Source organism: Salmo trutta, chromosome 4 (genome assembly GCF_901001165.1).
Source record: "Salmo trutta chromosome 4, fSalTru1.1, whole genome shotgun sequence".
Classification (NCBI taxonomy): domain Eukaryota; kingdom Metazoa; phylum Chordata; class Actinopteri; order Salmoniformes; family Salmonidae; genus Salmo; species Salmo trutta.
In genome coordinates this window covers 68,636,937-68,655,159 of record NC_042960.1, presented here as the reverse complement: position 1 = coordinate 68,655,159, position 18,223 = coordinate 68,636,937, and the positions used below count along the sequence as shown (strand labels likewise).

Genomic DNA, 18,223 nt, shown 5'->3' with positions numbered 1-18,223 from the left:
GACCCAACTGAGAAAACATATCAATGGTTCTGAATGACAACCAATATACATCAACACCATACATCATGATTCATGGAAATGTACAAGATTAAAACATTGCACTATAATAAATATGAATACATTGAATGTTTATTTTAATTCATAACATCTGAAGATAAAATCAGTTAAATAATTGTAGATAAACAGAGTATAATGAATCATCACATCTGGGGACCATCACCACCAGCATGACTAGTATCTATGTGGACCCTACTACAGTTTAACCAGCTCAGCTATAGACTACAGCAGCATGACTAGTATCTATGTGGACCCTACTACAGTTTAACCAGCTCAGCTATAGACTACACCAGCATGACTAGTATCTATGTGGACCCTACTACAGTTTAACCAGCTCAGCTATAGACTACGCCAGCATGACTAGTATCTATGTGGACCCTACTACAGTTTAACCAGCTCAGCTATAGACTACGCCAGCATGACTAGTATCTATGTGGACCCTACTACAGTTTAACCAGCTCAGCTATAGACTACACCAGCATGACTAGTATCTATGTGGACCCTACTACAGTTTAACCAGCTCAGCTATAGACTACACCAGCATGACTAGTATATATGTGGACCCTACTACAGTTTAACCAGCTCAGCTATAGACTACACCAGCATGACTAGTATCTATGTGGACCCTACTACAGTTTAACCAGCTCAGCTATAGACTACACCAGCATGACTAGTATCTATGTGGACCCTACTACAGTTTAACCAGCTCAGCTATAGACTACACCAGCATGACTAGTATCTATGTGGACCCTATTACAGTTTAACCAGCTCAGCAGTACCATCGAGCCAAAACCCAGGATAGAGGGGCTGAGTGAATGTGGTCTGGACTCTGTGGAGGAGGGTCATTGTGTCAGAGACACTGTAGAAGGACAGAGTACCTGCCTTGTGATCCAGGTACACTCCTACTCTGGAGGACTGAGGGCCTGATACTTTAGTCTCAACATTATTGTGTATGAACCAAAAACCACCACTAGAGTACTGTAAACTCCAGGACTTGTTATTGTCTCCAAGTCCATCATCTGTCTCTGTTCTGCTGATGTCTTTATATGAGACTGCTGTATAAACATCACCAGTCCACTCCACCTCCCAGTAACAGCATCCAGACAGACCCTCTCTACAAAGAACCTGGTAATGGTTGGTGAATCTGTCTGGATGGTCAGGATATGGTTGGTCTTGGGATGTATAGGTCACCTTTCTGTTCCCTTCAGACAGAGAGAGGTGTGTGTGTGCTGTGTTTGGGTCCAGTGTGAGCTGACAGGAATCTGGGAGAAGAGCAGAGCAGAGACCAATGAGGGGAGTCAGAACAATAAGTTAAGTCAGATACTGTATCTACCCTGTCTTTGATTAGAGCACAGCAGAGATCAAATCAGAGAAATATTAGGAGTCACTAAGATACCCAGTCTTTGATTAGATCTACTATTGCTATATATTTCTAGAGGGATTGTTAGGAGTGTCAGTAAAAAGAGACTGTTAGTTACTTCACAATAAAGAGACTCACATTGTAACAACTGTTCTCTGGTCTTGGGCTCTGGAGGCAGTAAAACATCCACTATATTCACTACAGACACACAAACACATTGACAGAGAGAGGGAATGTTATCATCATACCATATTCCACATGTATATGACTAGTAGGGAACTTTCAATGGTCTAAAGTTGATGTTGTTATCATTTTCAACACACCTGTAGTGGAGATCTTGGTCCATTCTCCTTTAAGGAAGTCTCCTAGTTTCTCTCTCAGTTCAGACACAGTCTTACTCACATCTCCAAAGTACTGAAGAGGACGGACAGCGATGCTGGGTAAGTCTGATGATACACTGATACTGGAGAGAGACTGATAACTCTGGAGAGAGAGAGACAGACAGAGAGACAGAGAGAGAGCGAGAGAGAGCGAGGTACGGACAGAGAGAGAGAGAGAGAGAGAGAGAGAGAGAGAGGGATGGACAGTGAGAGAGAGGGACGGACAGAGAGAGAGAGAGGGACGGACAGAGAGAGAGAGAGAGAGAGGGAAGGACAGAGAGAGAGAGAGGGATGGACAGAGAGAGAGAGAGAGAGAGGGACGGACAGAGAGAGAGAGAGAGAGAGAGAGGGACGGACAGAGAGAGAGAGAGAGAGAGAGAGAGAGGGACGGACAGAGAGAGAGAGAGAGAGAGGGGGACGGACAGAGATCGAGAGAGAGAGAGAAAGAGAGAGAGAGAGAGAGAGAGAGAGAGAGAGAGGGACAGACAGAGAGAGAGAGAGAGACGGACAAAGAAAAAGAGAGAGATGGACGGACAGAGAAAGAGAGAGAGCGAGGGACGGACAGAGAGAGAGAGAAAGAGGGACGGACAGAGAGAGAGAGAGAGAGAGACGGTCAGAGAAAGAGAGAGAGGGACCGACAGAGAGAGAGAGAGGGACGGAAAGAGAGAGAGAGGGACAGACAGTGAGAGAGAGGGAAGGAGAGAGAGAGAGAGAGAGGGATGGACAGAGAGAGAGAGAGAGAGAGAGAGGGGGACGGACAGAGAGAGAGAGAGAGAGAGGGGGACGGACAGAGAGAGAGAGAGAGGGATGGACAGAGAGAGAGAGAGAGGGAGAGAGAGAGAGAGAGAGAGAGAGGGATGGACAGAGAGAGAGAGAGAGAGAGGGGACGGACAGAGAGAGAGAGAGAGAGAGAGAGAGGGGGACAGACAGAGAGAGAGAGAGAGAAAGAGAGAGAGGGACGGACAGAGAGAGAGTGAGAGAGAGGGATGGACAGAGAGAGACAGAGGGACGGACATAGAGAGAGACATAGCGATGGACAGAGAAAGAGAGGGGGATGGACAGAGAGAGAGAGAGAGAGAGAGACAGACGGACAGATAGTGAGAGAGAGAGGGACGGACAGAGAGAGAGAGAGAGAGAGAGAGAGAGAGAGAGGGACAGAGAGAGAGAGAGAGAGAGAGAGAGAGAGAGAGAGGGACGGAAAGAGAGAGAGGGGGACAGACAGTGAGAGAGAGGGAAAGAGAGAGAGAGAGAGAGAGAGGGATGGACAGAGAGAGAGAGAGAGAGAGAGAGAGAGAGGGGGACGGACAGAGAAAGAGAGAGAGAGAGAGAGGGACGGACAGAGAGAGAGAGAGAGAGAGAGAGAGAGAGAGAGAGAGAGAGAGGGACGTACAGAGAGAGACAGAGAGACGGACAGAGACGGACAGAGAGAGAGAGAGACGGACAGGACAACATAATGATTGAGATGAATAGTTTCACATTAAGTTAATTTCATATCACAAGACAGTTTAGTTACCTGGAGGAAATGGATGTGATCCTCTGTGTGTGAGAGCTGCTCCAGCTCAGTGCTTCTCTTCCTCAGCTCAGCTATCTCCTGCTTCAGTTGCTCCAGGAGTCCTTCAGCTTGACTCACTTGAGCCTTCTCTTGGGCTCTGATCAGCTCCTTCACCTCAGAGCTCCTTCTCTCAATGGAGCGGATCAGCTCAGTAAAGATCTGATCACTGTCCTCCACTGCTGCCTGTGCAGAGCGCTGTTAAGAGAGAGAGAGAGAGAGAGAGAGAGAGAGAGACAGAGAGACAGAGAGACAAAGAAAGAGAGAGAGAGAGAAAGCAGGGGGGGTGAGACTGACTTGTCTTCCTCATTACACTAACACCCCTCCCCCCTCCTTAAATCACACCATACAATCACATTATACAGTACCCAAACACCATTCAGCACCACATTCCAACCGTACATCCAACCCCTCCTCTCCAGCCGTACAGACAGCCCCCCTGAGCCCCCATACCTCCTGAAACATCTCCACACTGTTGATCATTTTGGAAAACTCAAACTCAACCCTAAGGCGTCAACAGTAATGGCATTACCCTGGCAACACAGAAAAAACCTGATGAACAGTCTGTCATTGTAGAAAACGGACACCCCTCCCCAACTCCCAGGTCAACCCGAGCCAACCAGCTATTGGTGTCCAGGGCTCCATGTAATACCCTCCACTGGACGACCCCTGACCTTTCCAGCACTGGGAGCTTATAGAGCACCCTCCACCTATACCCTGCCATGCTCTCAGCCCCCACAACCCCCTGCCACTGATGCCCCTTCCCTCCCGCTAAGCCCACCTCCGTACGGTACAGTAGCCTCTGTGCTGCTTTGAGTCAGAACGCTGCCACCCTGCTCTCCAGGTCCACCAAACCCAGTGATCAGTGGCTCCTCCCATACCCACGGCCCAGGCACCACACTCCCCTCTCGTGTGGGTCTCAGCAGCTGCCAGGCACTCAGTACTGCAGCATAGAAATCAGAGACCCCTGCTGTATTGAGTCTCTCCTGCCGCATGATGAAGAGCTGCTGATCCAGCCACAAACCCAATTCAGTTTTCCATAAATGGCACCAAAAAATGTTTACCTTTTTATTATACCACCACAATCTGTTTTTGGACAAAACTGGGATTTTTTTTTTATAATAATAATAACAACAACTGGTGTAGAAAGTAAACATCCACACCTCGATGGTGCCAAGTGTGTTGATGTCTGCATTACCAGGAAGTAGGAAAGAAATTGTAACTTCTGACTTTCTGGTCTAGCGATCGATGACACCAGAGGACGCTGCCCAACCTTACATCATTAGAAATAATAGGTTATCCTGATTAAAATGGTGTAGAACTTCAAACCATTACAATAAATACATCTATTAGAGATAATTGGAGAAATAGACAGACATGTCCCTATTGCCCCAAAACAATTTTTTATTAAATTTTTTATTAAATTTTTTATTTTATTTCACCTTTATTTAACCAGGTAGGCAAGTTGAGAACAAGTTGTCATTTACAACTTCGACCTGGCCAAGATAAAGCAAAGCAGTGCGACAAAAACAACACAGAATTACACATGGAATAAACAAACGTACAGTCAATAACACAATAGAAAAATTTGGGGTGCAGAGCTGCTGGTAGCCAGGTGAAAAGCATGGCCAGCCATAGCGAAATGCTTATTGAAATTCTTGATTATCATGGATTTATCAGTGGTTATAGTGTTTCCTAATCTCAGTGCAGTGGGCAGCTGGGAGGAGGTACTCTTATTCTCCATGGACTTTACATTGTCCCAAAACGTTTTGGAAGGAATGCTGCAGGATGCAAATTTCTGTTTGATAAAGCTAGCCTTTGCTTTCCTAACTGACTGTGTGTATTGGTTCCTGACTTCCCTGAAAAGTTGCATATCGCGGGGACTATTCGAAGCTAGTGCAGTACGCCACAGGGTGTTTTTGTTCTGGTCAAGGCCAGTCAAGTCTGGAGTGAACCAAGGGCTGTATCTGTTCTTAGTTCAACATTTTTTGAAAGAGGCATGCTTATTTAAGATGGAGAGGAAAGCACTTTTAAAGAACAACCAGGCATCCTCTACTGACGGGATGAGGTCAATATCCTTCCAGGATACCCGGGCCAGGTCGATTAGAAAGGCCTGCTCGCAGAACTGTTTTAGGGAGCGCTTGACAGTGATGAGGGGTGGTTGTTTGACCGCGGACCCATTACGGATGCAGGCAACGAGGCAGTGATCGCTGAGATCCTGATTGAAAACAGCGGAGGTGTATTTGGAGGGCAAGTTGGTCAGGATAACGTCTATGAGGGTGCTCATGTTTACGGATTTGGGGTTGTACCTGGTAGGTTCCTTGATCATTTGTGTGAGATTGAGGGCATCTAGCTTAAATTGTAGGACTGACGGGGTGTTAAGCATATCCCAGTTTAGGTCACCTAACAGAACAAACTCTGAGGCTAGATGGGGAGCGATCAATTCACAAATGGTGTCCAGGGCACAGCTGGGAGCGGAGGGGGGTCGATAGCAGGCGGCAACAGTGAGAGACTTATTCCTGGAGAGATACATTTTTAAAATTAGAAGTTCGAACTGTTTGGGTATAGACCTGGAAAGTATGACAGAACTTTGCAGGCTATCTCTGCAGTAGATTGCAACTCTTCCTCCTTTGGCAGTTCTATTTTGACGGAAAATGTTGTAGTTGGGTATGGAAATCTCAGAATTTTTGGTGGCCTCCCTAAGCCAGGATTCAGACACGGCAAGGACATCAGGGTTGGCGGAGTGTGCTAAAGCAGTGAGTAAAACAAACTTAGGGAGGAGGCTTCTGATATTGACATGCATGAAACCAAGGCTTTTTCGATCACAGAAGTCAACAAATGAGGGTGCCTGGGGACATGCAGGGCCTGGGTTTACCTCCACATCACCCGAGGAACAGAGGAGGGCAGTCTGAAAGTTATAACAGCAGTCTTTTATTTAACCAGCTTACCATTTATCTACCACCATTTGACTTTTGTGTTTAACATTTAGTGGTTTGTAATCTAGCGGTTAAGAGCGTTGGGCAGTAACCGAAAGGTGGCTGATTCGAATCCCCGAACCGACTAGGTGAAAAATCTGTAAATCACCTTTTTTAGGCAGATTTAGGCTCTTAACCCTGGTGGCTCTGGATAAGAGTGTCTGCTAAATGACTCACATGTAAATGCAAAGGCTCTTTTGAGAGCAGCCAGATTTATACTATAAAAGCTCATTTTCAGTGTCTATGTTAAGGTTACTTTGGTAGATAATGTCACCCATTTAAATATACACATTTTTATATAATTAACTAAATGTATGGCGTTCTTGGTTTATGGCAGTTTCATTATGATATAAATGGAAATGTTATGGTTGTTAGTGATAAAATTAACTATAACATTTTATATTTTGCGATTCTGAGTAATTACTACTTTAGTAAGGATATACACTTTATTCAGTACTGCTGCAGTTGCTAAATAATTCCAATAGATGGAAGCATAAGACAGTTCAGATTAGTTTAGGTCAAGTTCAAGTATCCAACTCAACAAGCCCCACCAAAAGCTTGTTCCGTCTGCGAGCAGCGAGGACTCTGCCTTCTCCCACCAGAGAGGGGCATGTTGAGGTAAATTTACTCACCGTGAGGGCTGCATGATGTCATTTATTGTCGGGCTGGAAGATGCATCGTCTTTTCTATTCCGAGGCTGTTTACTCCCAATATGACATATTAACATGATGTCATAATGCATGTTTACTAGGGTTAAGGTCAGCACATGTGACTAGTGGTTATTTGACCGGGGTTCAATACCTGCTATTATTAATACTGTTTTACTCTCCCAAAAGCAACACAGGACTAATACGAGATATATAGTTAACTGTAAAGTAATGAGTGACCATTTTAGAAAATCATGGGACATACAGTCTTTGGTTGCATGCTATTTTATGTCAATCATATTGCTGCTTGTAGCCTATAACTGATGCTTCGTGGTCTTATGCTGCCATCTATTGGAAATATTTACCAATTAAAAGTTATTCATTCACGTAAAGACATTGGTGAGGCAGCTGAGAAATAAAGTGCATTTTTCTTATACATTACAGAGATCAGTCTCAAACCTGTCCCACAACAATTGCAGCCATTTAGAAACAACATATCATCAAAAAGGTTATTAATTAATTTAAAATAAATATTTTCCGGCTGTTTAAATCGGCCACATCTTGAAAAAGAGAACAGGGACATAAGTTTTGTTAAGGTTTTACACCTTTTTCTGAAAAACAAATGTTGACACCACGACAACAAAATCTTTAACGATTGATGGCTGTGCGCTAAGCACAACCTGTAACCAGGTGAACTGTGAGCTTCCTCACCAAGTAGCTGTAACCTAGTTAATAATAAGTTACCTGAGGTAAACCTACAAGGTTAACGCGGGCTGGTCTCATTGATAACAATAGTGAAGCTGACATTGTGACGCAGAACAATGGACTGGGAATAGAACTTTCAGAAGGTGAGTTGGTGCCACAGTGTTCAATACAACTAATAGGAGCTGGCAGGGTGAAACATGACCTAAAATAAGACCTGTTTTATCAATACAACTAATAGGAGCTGGCAGGGTGAAACATGACCTAAAATAAGGCCTGTTTCTTCAATACAACTAATAGGAGCTGGCAGGGTGAAACATGACCTAAAATAAGGCCTGTTTTTTCAATACAACTAATAGGAGCTGGCAGGGTGAAACATGACCAAAAATAAGGCCTGTTTTTTCAATACAACTAATAGGAGCTGGCAGGGTGAAACATGACCAAAAATAAGGCCTGTTTTTTCAATACAACTAATAGGAGCTGGCAGGGTGAAACATGACCTAAAATAAGCCCCGCTTTTTTGTGTTTACTTCAAATGGGAATATTATATAACTGGGTAATATTATATAACATCACACCTCCCAAACAAACTACCCTACTCCCCCCTCAACTCTAACCGATTAACAGTGGAAACCAATAAATAAACCCTTAACAACCAGAAAATACATTTGGAAAATATGCAAAAAGAATAGTAGCCCTCCTCAGGAAACACAAATCACATTGTATATTCCCAACAGTCATCTAGAACAGAAGATGCTCAACCTCACAGCCTTGCAACCCAATAAGATAATGACAATTTATTACGCCATATACCCAAAGGTTTCTCACCTGCCTCCACTAGTAAGACACATACAGATGTTGATTTAAATGCACCAATACATATCCTTAAAGCTATATACTGGATTCTGTCCAGCTTAAGTCTTTGCCGCTGTTCCATAAACTATACACCCGTAATCAATTGTCGTCCTGATCAGAGCTCTATAAATATCCATCAACGATTGTCTGTCAGCATCCCATTCATAACCAGAGACCCACACAACCAACTACCACGAAAGTGATGGAATGAGAGGGAGAGACATCATTACAACACTGTACATAGACATAATATAACGTTTCTTCTTCTTTGGAGTTTAACGGCGGTTGGCATCCAATATGTTGAAATGGGAAAAGGGGAAATTATGATAATACTAATTAACACCTTTCCACTACTTTGACCCTATCTGCTCCTGCACCATGCCAACTAACCCTACACTCATTAAAAACCCACTACCCCATTCCACTACTTTGACCCTATCTGCTCCTGCACCAGGCCAACGACCTGGGAGGATGGGACACCACCACTCAACACACCCTGGAACTCTTCTGAAGTCAAATCTCATATGACCAAATACTTCTCTGGTTCTGAGCTCTTCTCCACACCTTCTACCTCACTTAACTCTACCTCATTCATTTCCATTTCACCTCCAGAACTCAATCTGGAACACGGCTCTCTCTGTTTGCTCTTGAATTATAACATTTGAAATGTCTCTATTCTTCTGAAAATAAATGTTGTGTAATGTTTACTGTTCATTCATGATTGTTTATTATCTACTTCACTTGCTTTGGCATAATAAAGATATGTTTCCCATGCCAATAAAAATCTTTGAATTGAATTGAGAGAGAGAGAGCTCCATGTTAATGTATAGGGGACATGAGTCAGTCATGGTTACTCATGGTTATGTGATGAGGTAGCCCCGCTTGCGACTTCTAAATCAGTGTCGGCCCAATAGGGAATGTCCTCTTGGTGTAATGGTCAAGATGTTGGTTTATCCCACAGTAGACCTGGGTTCATATACCGTCAGTTACATTAAGCAGTCAATTCTCTGAAAGGGGTCCAGACAGCCTGTTCCCAACAGTGGGGTCAGAGGGATTGGATAGGGACCCCTCTCTCTGATTGGAGAAGAGAAGTGAAATGGTGTGTCTCCTCTGGTCAGCAATACTCACCTTGAAAGACTCCACAGCCTGTTGGAGCTCCTTCAGCTCCATCTCCCTCTCCTGGAATCTCTGCTGGACCTTCTGCTGACTCATCCCCAGCTGCCTCTGTGGAGAATCACTCTTCAATGAGCTATCAAGCTTTATTTGTCCAGTAGATCAATAGTATAGTAATGTGACATAGGGCCCATAGAGAGGAAGGTCTACAATCCTGAGGAAGTCCCTTTACAATATAATATTATGTTGCTATGTGAATGACTATAGTTTTTATGGTAGGCCTACATGTATCAAGGGGTTGAGACTGAACTTTGGACTCATAAAAGGCCATTCAGAATGATAATAGTGTTTGACTATAGAAAATGGTGATACATATGGAGAATCTGGGTTAACATATCTATATACTCAAGGTTTGTGTTCATATTTGTTCTGCTGAGGATCCATTTCATTTGAATGATCTTATATTCAAACAGCCTTAGTTCCTACTGTATCTTTAATTCTTTGTTTATCAGACAGTTACCAACAAGTTGTTCTGGTCTTACCTGTTTCTCAGTCCTCTCTGCTGCAGCTGACACTGTATCATGGCCTTTATGTTCATCCATTGTACACTGATAACAGATACACTGCTGATCGGTGCGACAGTAAACCTCCAGCAGTTTGTCATGATGAGAGCAGATCTTCTCCTGTAGTTGTGCAGTGGCTTTGATCAGCTTGTGCTTTTTGAAAGCAGGAGATTCATTGTGAGGTTGGAGGTGAGTCTCACAGTAAGAGGCCAGACACACCAGACAGGACATGAGGGCTTTCTGCTTTCTGGTCCCAGTGCAGGAATCACATGCCACATCTCCAGGTCCAGCATAGCACAGAGCAGGAGGGGGAGCAGCCTGGAGTCCTGTCTTCTTCAGTTTCTCCACCACCTCAGCCAGCACAGTGCTCCTGTTCAGAACAGGTCTTGGGATAAAGGTCTGTCTGCACTGAGGACAGCTATAGACCCCTTTCAGATCATCCTGATCCCAGCTTACTTTAATACAGCCCATACAGTAACTGTGTCCACAGGCAGTAGTCACTGGATCCTTCAGTAGATCCAGACAGATGGAGCAACAGAGCAGGTCCTGATTCTCTGCCATTTTGGTGCTCTCTCCTGAAGGTTAAGCAATGGCAGTGTGAAAGATGACTTTCTGTTCAGTGTGAAAGATGACTTTCTGTTTCATGGAACTCTACACCAGAGGACAGGGAGTGGCTTCCTACTGGACTGTGTAATGTGTATGTAGAGGGGGTGTGGTTTCTTTGATAAGGAGGTATGACTTTCTTTGATAAGGAATTATGTTGATAAATTCTTCGTTGAGGGAAAATGTACTTGATACGTTAGTAATATATTGTTTTGTCACCTAACTGTCTTATGATGACTGCACTAATTGAAAGTCTCTCTGGATAAGAGTGTCTGCTTAATGATTAAAATGTAAATGTAAAATTAATAATAAGCAAAGCATGTTGAGTATTATTCTAATGAGCTCTGTCCCGAAACAAGACCAATAATAATACCCAGTGTGCTCTGCAGTTCATTTGGTATGTTAATTTTCACATATACATTTACATTTTAGAATCTTGTTGCTGTTCGGGCCAGACACTTCCAAATATATTTTGTATATAAAATGAAATACATTACATGTAATTATATACATTACAAAATGCAAGTATTTAGTAGTTTAATTTGATACATTGATCTTTATGGTATTTTGTATCTGAATTTTGTATTTGTATGTAGTAATTTCTGTCCATCTCTGTAGTAGAATACTCTTGTCTGTAGGGTGTTTTCAGGACCAGGACACTGGAGGTAAAGGACTGGTTTAAACAGTAAAATGTCATGGATTTTTTTTTTTTTTTAATTTGCAAATCACTTTCAAAAGGATTTCAAAATGCTAAATAAAATGCCTAGCTCCCCTCAGAGCATAATCACTGGGCGATCTCTTAAAAACAGCACGCATAGACATAAAAAGTGTTGTAGAAATTCTAACCAGAAAGGGGAGAGACTGAAGAATCTTTCAACAACAGCTGTATTAATATGTGGAGACATGAGGTCAACCATCACTCAGGGTGCATGGTAGAGAGACCAATTATTCAGGAACAACAGCTCTCTTATATAGACACTCTTTTACATGAGATTCAAGTGTCACTATCTTACACAAACAGTTTGCAAAAGGCTCATTTCGTTGTTTAACCTGAATCATGCTGCTCAGCTGTTAGGTGAAACTCTTGGTGTTGTCAGGGTGTGGTTTCAGTTACATTTACATTTACATTTACGTCATTTAGCAGACGCTCTTATCCAGAGCGACTTACAAATTGGTGCGTTCACCTTTTGATATCCAGTGGAACAACCACTTTACAATAGTACATCTATATCTTTTTTTTGGGGGGGGGGGTTAGAAGGATTACAATATCCTATCCCAGGTATTCCTTAAAGAGGTGGGGTTTCAGGTGTCTCCGGAAGGTGGTGATTGACTCTGCTGTCCTGGCATCGTGAGGGAGCTTGTTCCACCATTGGGGTCCCAGAGCAGTGGACAGTTTTGACTGGGCTGAGCGGGAGCTGTGCTTCCGCAGAGGTAGGGAGGCGAGCAGGCCAGAGGTGGATGAACGCAGTGCCCTTCTTTGGGTGTAGGGACTGATCAGAGCCTGAAGGTACGGAGGTGCCGTTCCCCTCACAGCTCCTTAGGCAAGCACCATGGTCTTGTAGCAGATGCGAGCTTCAACTGGAAGCCAGTGGAGTGTGCGGAGGAGCGGGGTGACGTGAGAGAACTTGGGAAGGTTGAACACCAGACGGGCTGCGGCGTTCTGGATGAGTTGTAGGGGTTTGATGGCACAGGCAGGGAGCCCCGCCAACAGCGAATTGCAGTAATCCAGACGGGAGATGACAAGTGCCTGGATTAGGACCTGCGCCGTTTCCTGTGTGAGGCAGGGTCGTACTCTGCGAATGTTGTATAGCATGAACCTACAGGATCGGGTCACCGCCTTGATGTTAGCGGAGAACGACAGTGTGTTGTCCAGGGTCACGCCAAGGTTCTTAGCACTCTGGGAGGAGGACACGATGGAGTTGTCAACCATGATGGCGAGATCATGGAACGGGCAGTCCCTCCCCGGGAGGAAGAGCAGCTCCGTCTTGCCGAAGTTCAGCTTGAGGTGGTGATCCGTCATCCACACTGATATGTCTGCCAGACATGCAGAGATGCGATTCGCTCAGGTGAAAGTCACCCAGTCACCCAGTAAAATACTACTTGAGTAAAAGTCGGAAAGTATTTGGTTTTAATATACGTAAGTATTAAAAGTAAATGGAATTGATAAAATGTGCTTAAGTATCAAAATAAAAAGTAAAAGTATGGATCATTTCAAATTCCTTATATTAAGCAAACCGGACGGCACCATTACCTTGTTTTTTTATATTTACGGATAGTACTTTAAAGTATTTTACCTTTACACCACTGGCGAAAGGTAGCCTAGTAGTTTAGAGCTTAGGACAAGTAACTGAAATGTTCTGGGTTCGAATCTTTGAGATGACTACGTGAAAAATCTGTAGATGTCCCCTTGAGAAATGCACATAACCCTAATTGCTCCTGTAAGTCGTTCTGGATAAGAGTCCCTGCTAAAAAGTCAAAACATCTGGATGTGCTTTCATGTTATTCTATTCTATTCTGTTCTATTCTATTCTATTCTAGTTATTCTATTATATTCTATTTATTCTATTCTATTATATTATAGTCATTATATTCTATTCTATTCTAGTTATTCTATTCTATTCTAGTCATTCTATTCTATTCTATTCTAGTTATTCTATTCTATTCTAGTTATTCTATTCTAGTTATTCTATTCTATTCTATTCTAGTTATTCTATTCTATTCTAGTCATTCTATTCTATTCTATTCTAGTTATTCTATTCTATTCTAGTTATTCTATTCTATTCTAGTTATTCTATTCTATTCTATTCTAGTTATTCTATTCTATTCTAGTTATTCTATTCTATTCTATTCTATTCTAGTTATTCTATTCTATTCTAGTCATTCTATTCTATTCTATTCTAGTTATTCTATTCTAGTTATTCTATTCTATTCTATTCTAGTTATTCTATTCTATTCTAGTTATTCTATTCTAGTTATTCTATTCTAGTTATTCTATTCTAGTTATTATATTCTATTCTAGTTATTCTATTCTAGTTATTCTATTCTATTCTAGTTATTCTATTCTATTCTAGTTATTCTATTCTAGTTATTCTATTCTAGTTATTCTATTCTAGTTATTCTATTCTAGTTATTCTGTTCTATTCTATTCTATTTTTCTATTATATTATATTATATTCTATTCTAGTTATTCTATTCTATTCTAGTTATTCTATTCTAGTTATTCTGTTCTTTTCTATTATATTTATCTATTATATTATATTATATTCTATTTTAATTATTCTATTCTATTCTATTCTATTCTATTCTAGTTATTCTATTCTATTCTATTCTATTCTAGTTATTCTATTCTATTCTATTCTAGTTATTCTATTCTATTCTATATTCTATTCTAGTTATTCTATTCTATTCTAGTTATTCTATTCTAGTTATTCTATTCTATTCTATTCTATTCTATTCTAGTTATTCTATTCTATTCTAGTCATTATATTATACTGTATTCTATTCTATTCATTCTATTCTATTATATTCTAGTTATTCTATTCTAGTTATTCTATTCTAGTTATTCTATTCTATTCTATTCTAGTTATTCTATTCTAGTTATTCTATTCTAGTTATTCTGTTCTATTCTATTCTAGTTATTCTGTTCTATTCTATTCTATTCTATTCTATTCTAGTTATTCTATTCTATTCTAGTTATTCTATTCTAGTTATTCTATTCTAGTTATTCTATTCTAGTTATTCTATTCTATTCTATTCTATTCTAGTTATTCTATTCTATTCTAGTTATTCTGTTCTATTCTATTCTAGTTATTATATTCTATTCTAGTTATTCTGTTCTATTCTATTCTATTTATCTATTATATTATATTATATTATATTCTATTCTATTCTATTCTAGTTATTCTATTCTATTCTAGTTATTCTATTATATTCTATTCTAGTTATTCTAATCTATTCTAGTTATTCTATTCTATTCTATTCTATTCATTCTATTCTATTATATTATATTCTAGTCATTCTATTCTATACTATTCTAGTCATTATATTCTATTCTATTCTATTCTAGTTATTCTATTCTATTCTATTTATCTATTATATTCTATTCTATTCTATTCTAGTTATTCTATTCTAGTCATTCTATTCTATTCTATTCTAGTCATTCTATTCTATTCTATTCTAGTCATTCTATTCTATTCTATTCTAGTTATTCTATTCTATTCTATTCTAGTTATTCTATTCTATTCTATTCTAGTCATTCTATTCTATTCTATTCTAGTTATTCTATTCTATTCTATTCTAGTTATTCTATTCTATTCTATTCTATTCTATTCTATTCTATTATATTCTAGTTATTCTATTCTAGTTATTCTATTCTATTCTAGTCATTCTATTCTATTCTATTCTATTCTATTCATTCTATTCTATTCTATTCTATTCATTCTATTCTATTCTATTCTAGTCATTCTATTCTATTCTATTCTAGTTATTCTATTCTATTCTATTCTAGTTATTCTATTCTATTCTATTCTAGTCATTCTATTCTATTCTATTCTAGTTATTCTATTCTATTCTATTCTAGTTATTCTATTCTATTCTAGTCATTCTATTCTATTCTATTCTATTCTATTCTATTCATTCTATTCTATTGTGTTCTATTCTATTCTATTCTAGTTATTCTATTCTATTCTATTCTAGTCATTCTATTCTATTCTATTCTAGTTATTCTATTCTATTCTATTCTAGTTATTCTATTCTATTCTATTCTAGTCATTCTATTCTATTCTATTCTAGTTATTCTATTCTATTCTATTCTAGTTATTCTATTCTATTCTAGTCATTCTATTCTATTCTATTCTATTCTATTCATTCTATTCTATTCTATTCTATTCATTCTATTCTATTCTATTCTATTCTAGTCATTCTATTCTATTCTAGTTATTCTATTCTATTCTATTCTAGTCATTCTATTCTATTCTATTCTATTCTATTCTATTCTAGTCATTCTATTCTATTCTAGTCATTATATTATACTGTACTCTATACCAGCCTCTCAGTACCTATAGTTGGGTCTCTGGTTAGGTTCCTCTATACCAGCCTCTCAGTACCTATAGTTGGGTCTCTGGTTAGGTTCCTCTATACCAGCCTCTCAGTACCTATAGTTGGGTCTCTGGTTAGGTTCCTCTATACCAGCCTCTCAGTACCTATAGTTGGGTCTCTGGTTAGGTTCCTCTATACCAGCCTCTCAGTACCTATAGTTGGGTCTCTGGTTAGGTTCCTCTATACCAGCCTCTCAGTACCTATAGTTGGGTCTCTGGTTAGGTTCCTCTATACCAGCCTCTCAGTACCTATAGTTGGGTCTCTGGTTAGGTTCCTCTATACCAGCCTCTCAGTACCTATAGTTGGGTCTCTGGTTAGGTTCCTCTATACCAGCCTCTCAGTACCTATAGTTGGGTCTCTGGTTAGGTTCCTCTATACCAGCCTCTCAGTACCTATAGTTGGGTCTCTGGTTAGGTTCCTCTATACCAGCCTCTCAGTACCTATAGTTGGGTCTCTGGTTAGGTTTCTCTATACCAGCCTCTCAGTACCTATAGTTGGGTCTCTGGTTAGGTTCCTCTATACCAGCCTCTCAGTACCTATAGTTGGGTCTCTGGTTAGGTTCCTCTATACCAGCCTCTCAGTACCTATAGTTGGGTCTCTGGTTAGGTTCCTCTATACCAGCCTCTCAGTACCTATAGTTGGGTCTCTGGTTAGGTTCCTCTATAGCAGCCTCTCAGTACCTATAGTTGGGTCTCTGGTTAGGTTCCTCTATACCAGCCTCTCAGTACCTATAGTTGGGTCTCTGGTTAGGTTCCTCTATACCAGCCTCTCAGTACCTATAGTTGGGTCTCTGGTTAGGTTCCTCTATACCAGCCTCTCAGTACCTATAGTTGGGTCTCTGGTTAGGTTCCTCTATACCAGCCTCTCAGTACCTATAGTTGGGTCTCTGGTTAGGTTCCTCTATACCAGCCTCTCAGTACCTATAGTTGGGTCTCTGGTTAGGTTCCTCTATACCAGCCTCTCAGTACCTATAGTTGGGACTCTGGTTAGGTTCCTCTATACCAGCCTCTCAGTACCTATAGTTGGGTCTCCGGTTAGGTTCCTCTATACCAGCCTCTCAGTACCTATAGTTGGGTCTCGGTTAGGTTCCTCTATACCAGCCTCTCAGTACCTATAGTTGGGTCTATGGTTAGGTTCCTCTATACCAGCCTCCCAGTACCTATAGTTGGGTCTATGGTTAGGTTCCTCTATACCAGCCTCTCAGTACCTATAGTTGGGTCTATGGTTAGGTTCCTCTATACCAGTGTCCCGCTGGGCATCTGTACATTCCATCTGCTGTCCGTGACCACCTGATTTATTGGGCCTACATGTCACCCTCCTCTGGTCATCCAGGCATCGGTCGGACGGTGCACTGTCTGAGTGGGAAGTACTGGTGGCTCACTTTAGCTAAGTACGTGAGGGTTTATGTTTCCTCCTGCTCGGTGTGCGTCCAGTGAAAGGCTCCTAGGCACCTGCCCAGAGTTAACTTCTTCGATTTACCCTAGGATAGGGGGCGCCACAGCGCATTTTGGAAAAAAATCGTTCCCATTTTCAACGGCCTACTAATCAAAGTCAGAAGCTAGGACATGCATATACTTATTTTAAATGGATAGAAAACACCCTAAATTTTCTAAAACTGTTTGAATGGTGTCTGTGAGTATAACAGAACTCGTATGGCAGTCAAAACCCCGAGACCGATTGAACCAGGAAGTGGAAATCTGAATTGTCGACTCGACTTCACAGCCTTACCTATAATTCACAACGTGAAAAAATGAAAATTGAGCACTTTCCAGTGCTTCCACTAGATGTCCCCAGTCTTTACAAAGTGTTTTGAGGGTTCTACGGTGGAAACTCAGTGAAAGAGACGATGTGGCAATTGGTCACAGTCGGAGGGCCATGAGCATTGTGACGTTGGCGGCCGTGTCTGCCCCCACCTTTGGAAGTTTTTTGAAACACAATGAAATCGTCCCACTCAAATCTGATTGGTTCTCTTGTTGAAACAGGCACTGACGATTACTTGATAAAACGTTTGACATGTTTGAACGACCCTCACTTACCGTAAACAGTCATTTTGCGTTAGACAGCTGCCGCCCACGGATCAACATTTGATTACAGCCTTAGGACGCGCTAGCAAGAGGAAGCTAATGGAACATAAAGCATGGACTTTTTCGACCGAAAATACATTTGTCATGGACCTGGGACATCGGGATGTGATTTCTGATGAAGACAACTAAAGGTGAGGGATTATTGGCGATATTATACAATATAAGATGTTTCTGCTATTGTTCACAGGTGGCGCCGAGCTACGTTTTCGAGCTCAATTTCTGGGTATCGCATCCCATT

At 41.0% G+C, this 18,223-nt stretch overlaps 1 protein-coding gene and 1 long non-coding RNA gene across 2 annotated transcripts in view; one reads left to right on the top strand and one right to left on the bottom strand.

Moving 5' to 3' along the window:
- Positions 1–810: 810 nt before the first annotated feature.
- Positions 811–10,863, bottom strand: LOC115191438 (tripartite motif-containing protein 16-like). Its single transcript, XM_029749289.1, has 6 exons — positions 10,181–10,863; positions 9,654–9,749; positions 3,311–3,544; positions 1,741–1,900; positions 1,556–1,615; positions 811–1,319 (listed from the first exon to the last, which is right to left on the bottom strand). Exons 1-6 carry the CDS (start codon positions 10,760–10,762, stop codon positions 811–813), a joined length of 1,641 nt encoding a protein of 546 aa, XP_029605149.1. The 5' UTR covers positions 10,763–10,863.
- LOC115191489 (uncharacterized) overlaps positions 10,379–18,223 on the top strand; it is a 19,622-nt gene continuing 11,777 nt past the window's right edge. Inside the window, exon 1 of the long non-coding RNA XR_003877694.1 lies at positions 10,379–10,390. This is a non-coding gene — a long non-coding RNA (uncharacterized LOC115191489). The remainder of the gene's footprint in view (positions 10,391–18,223) is intronic.

Bases quoted from the DNA above. Each gene is read 5' to 3' on its own strand.
- LOC115191438 (XM_029749289.1), bottom strand. From the start codon at position 10,762: ATGGCAGAGAATCAGGACCTGCTCTGTTGCTCCATCTGTCTGGATCTA. The intron at 3,545-9,653 runs GTGAGTATTGCT...CTCTCTTAACAG, and splicing joins AGGCTGTGGAGTCTTTCAAG to CGCTCTGCACAGGCAGCAGT. The intron at 1,616-1,740 runs GTGTGTTGAAAA...GTGTGTCTGTAG, and splicing joins GACCAAGATCTCCACTACAG to TGAATATAGTGGATGTTTTA.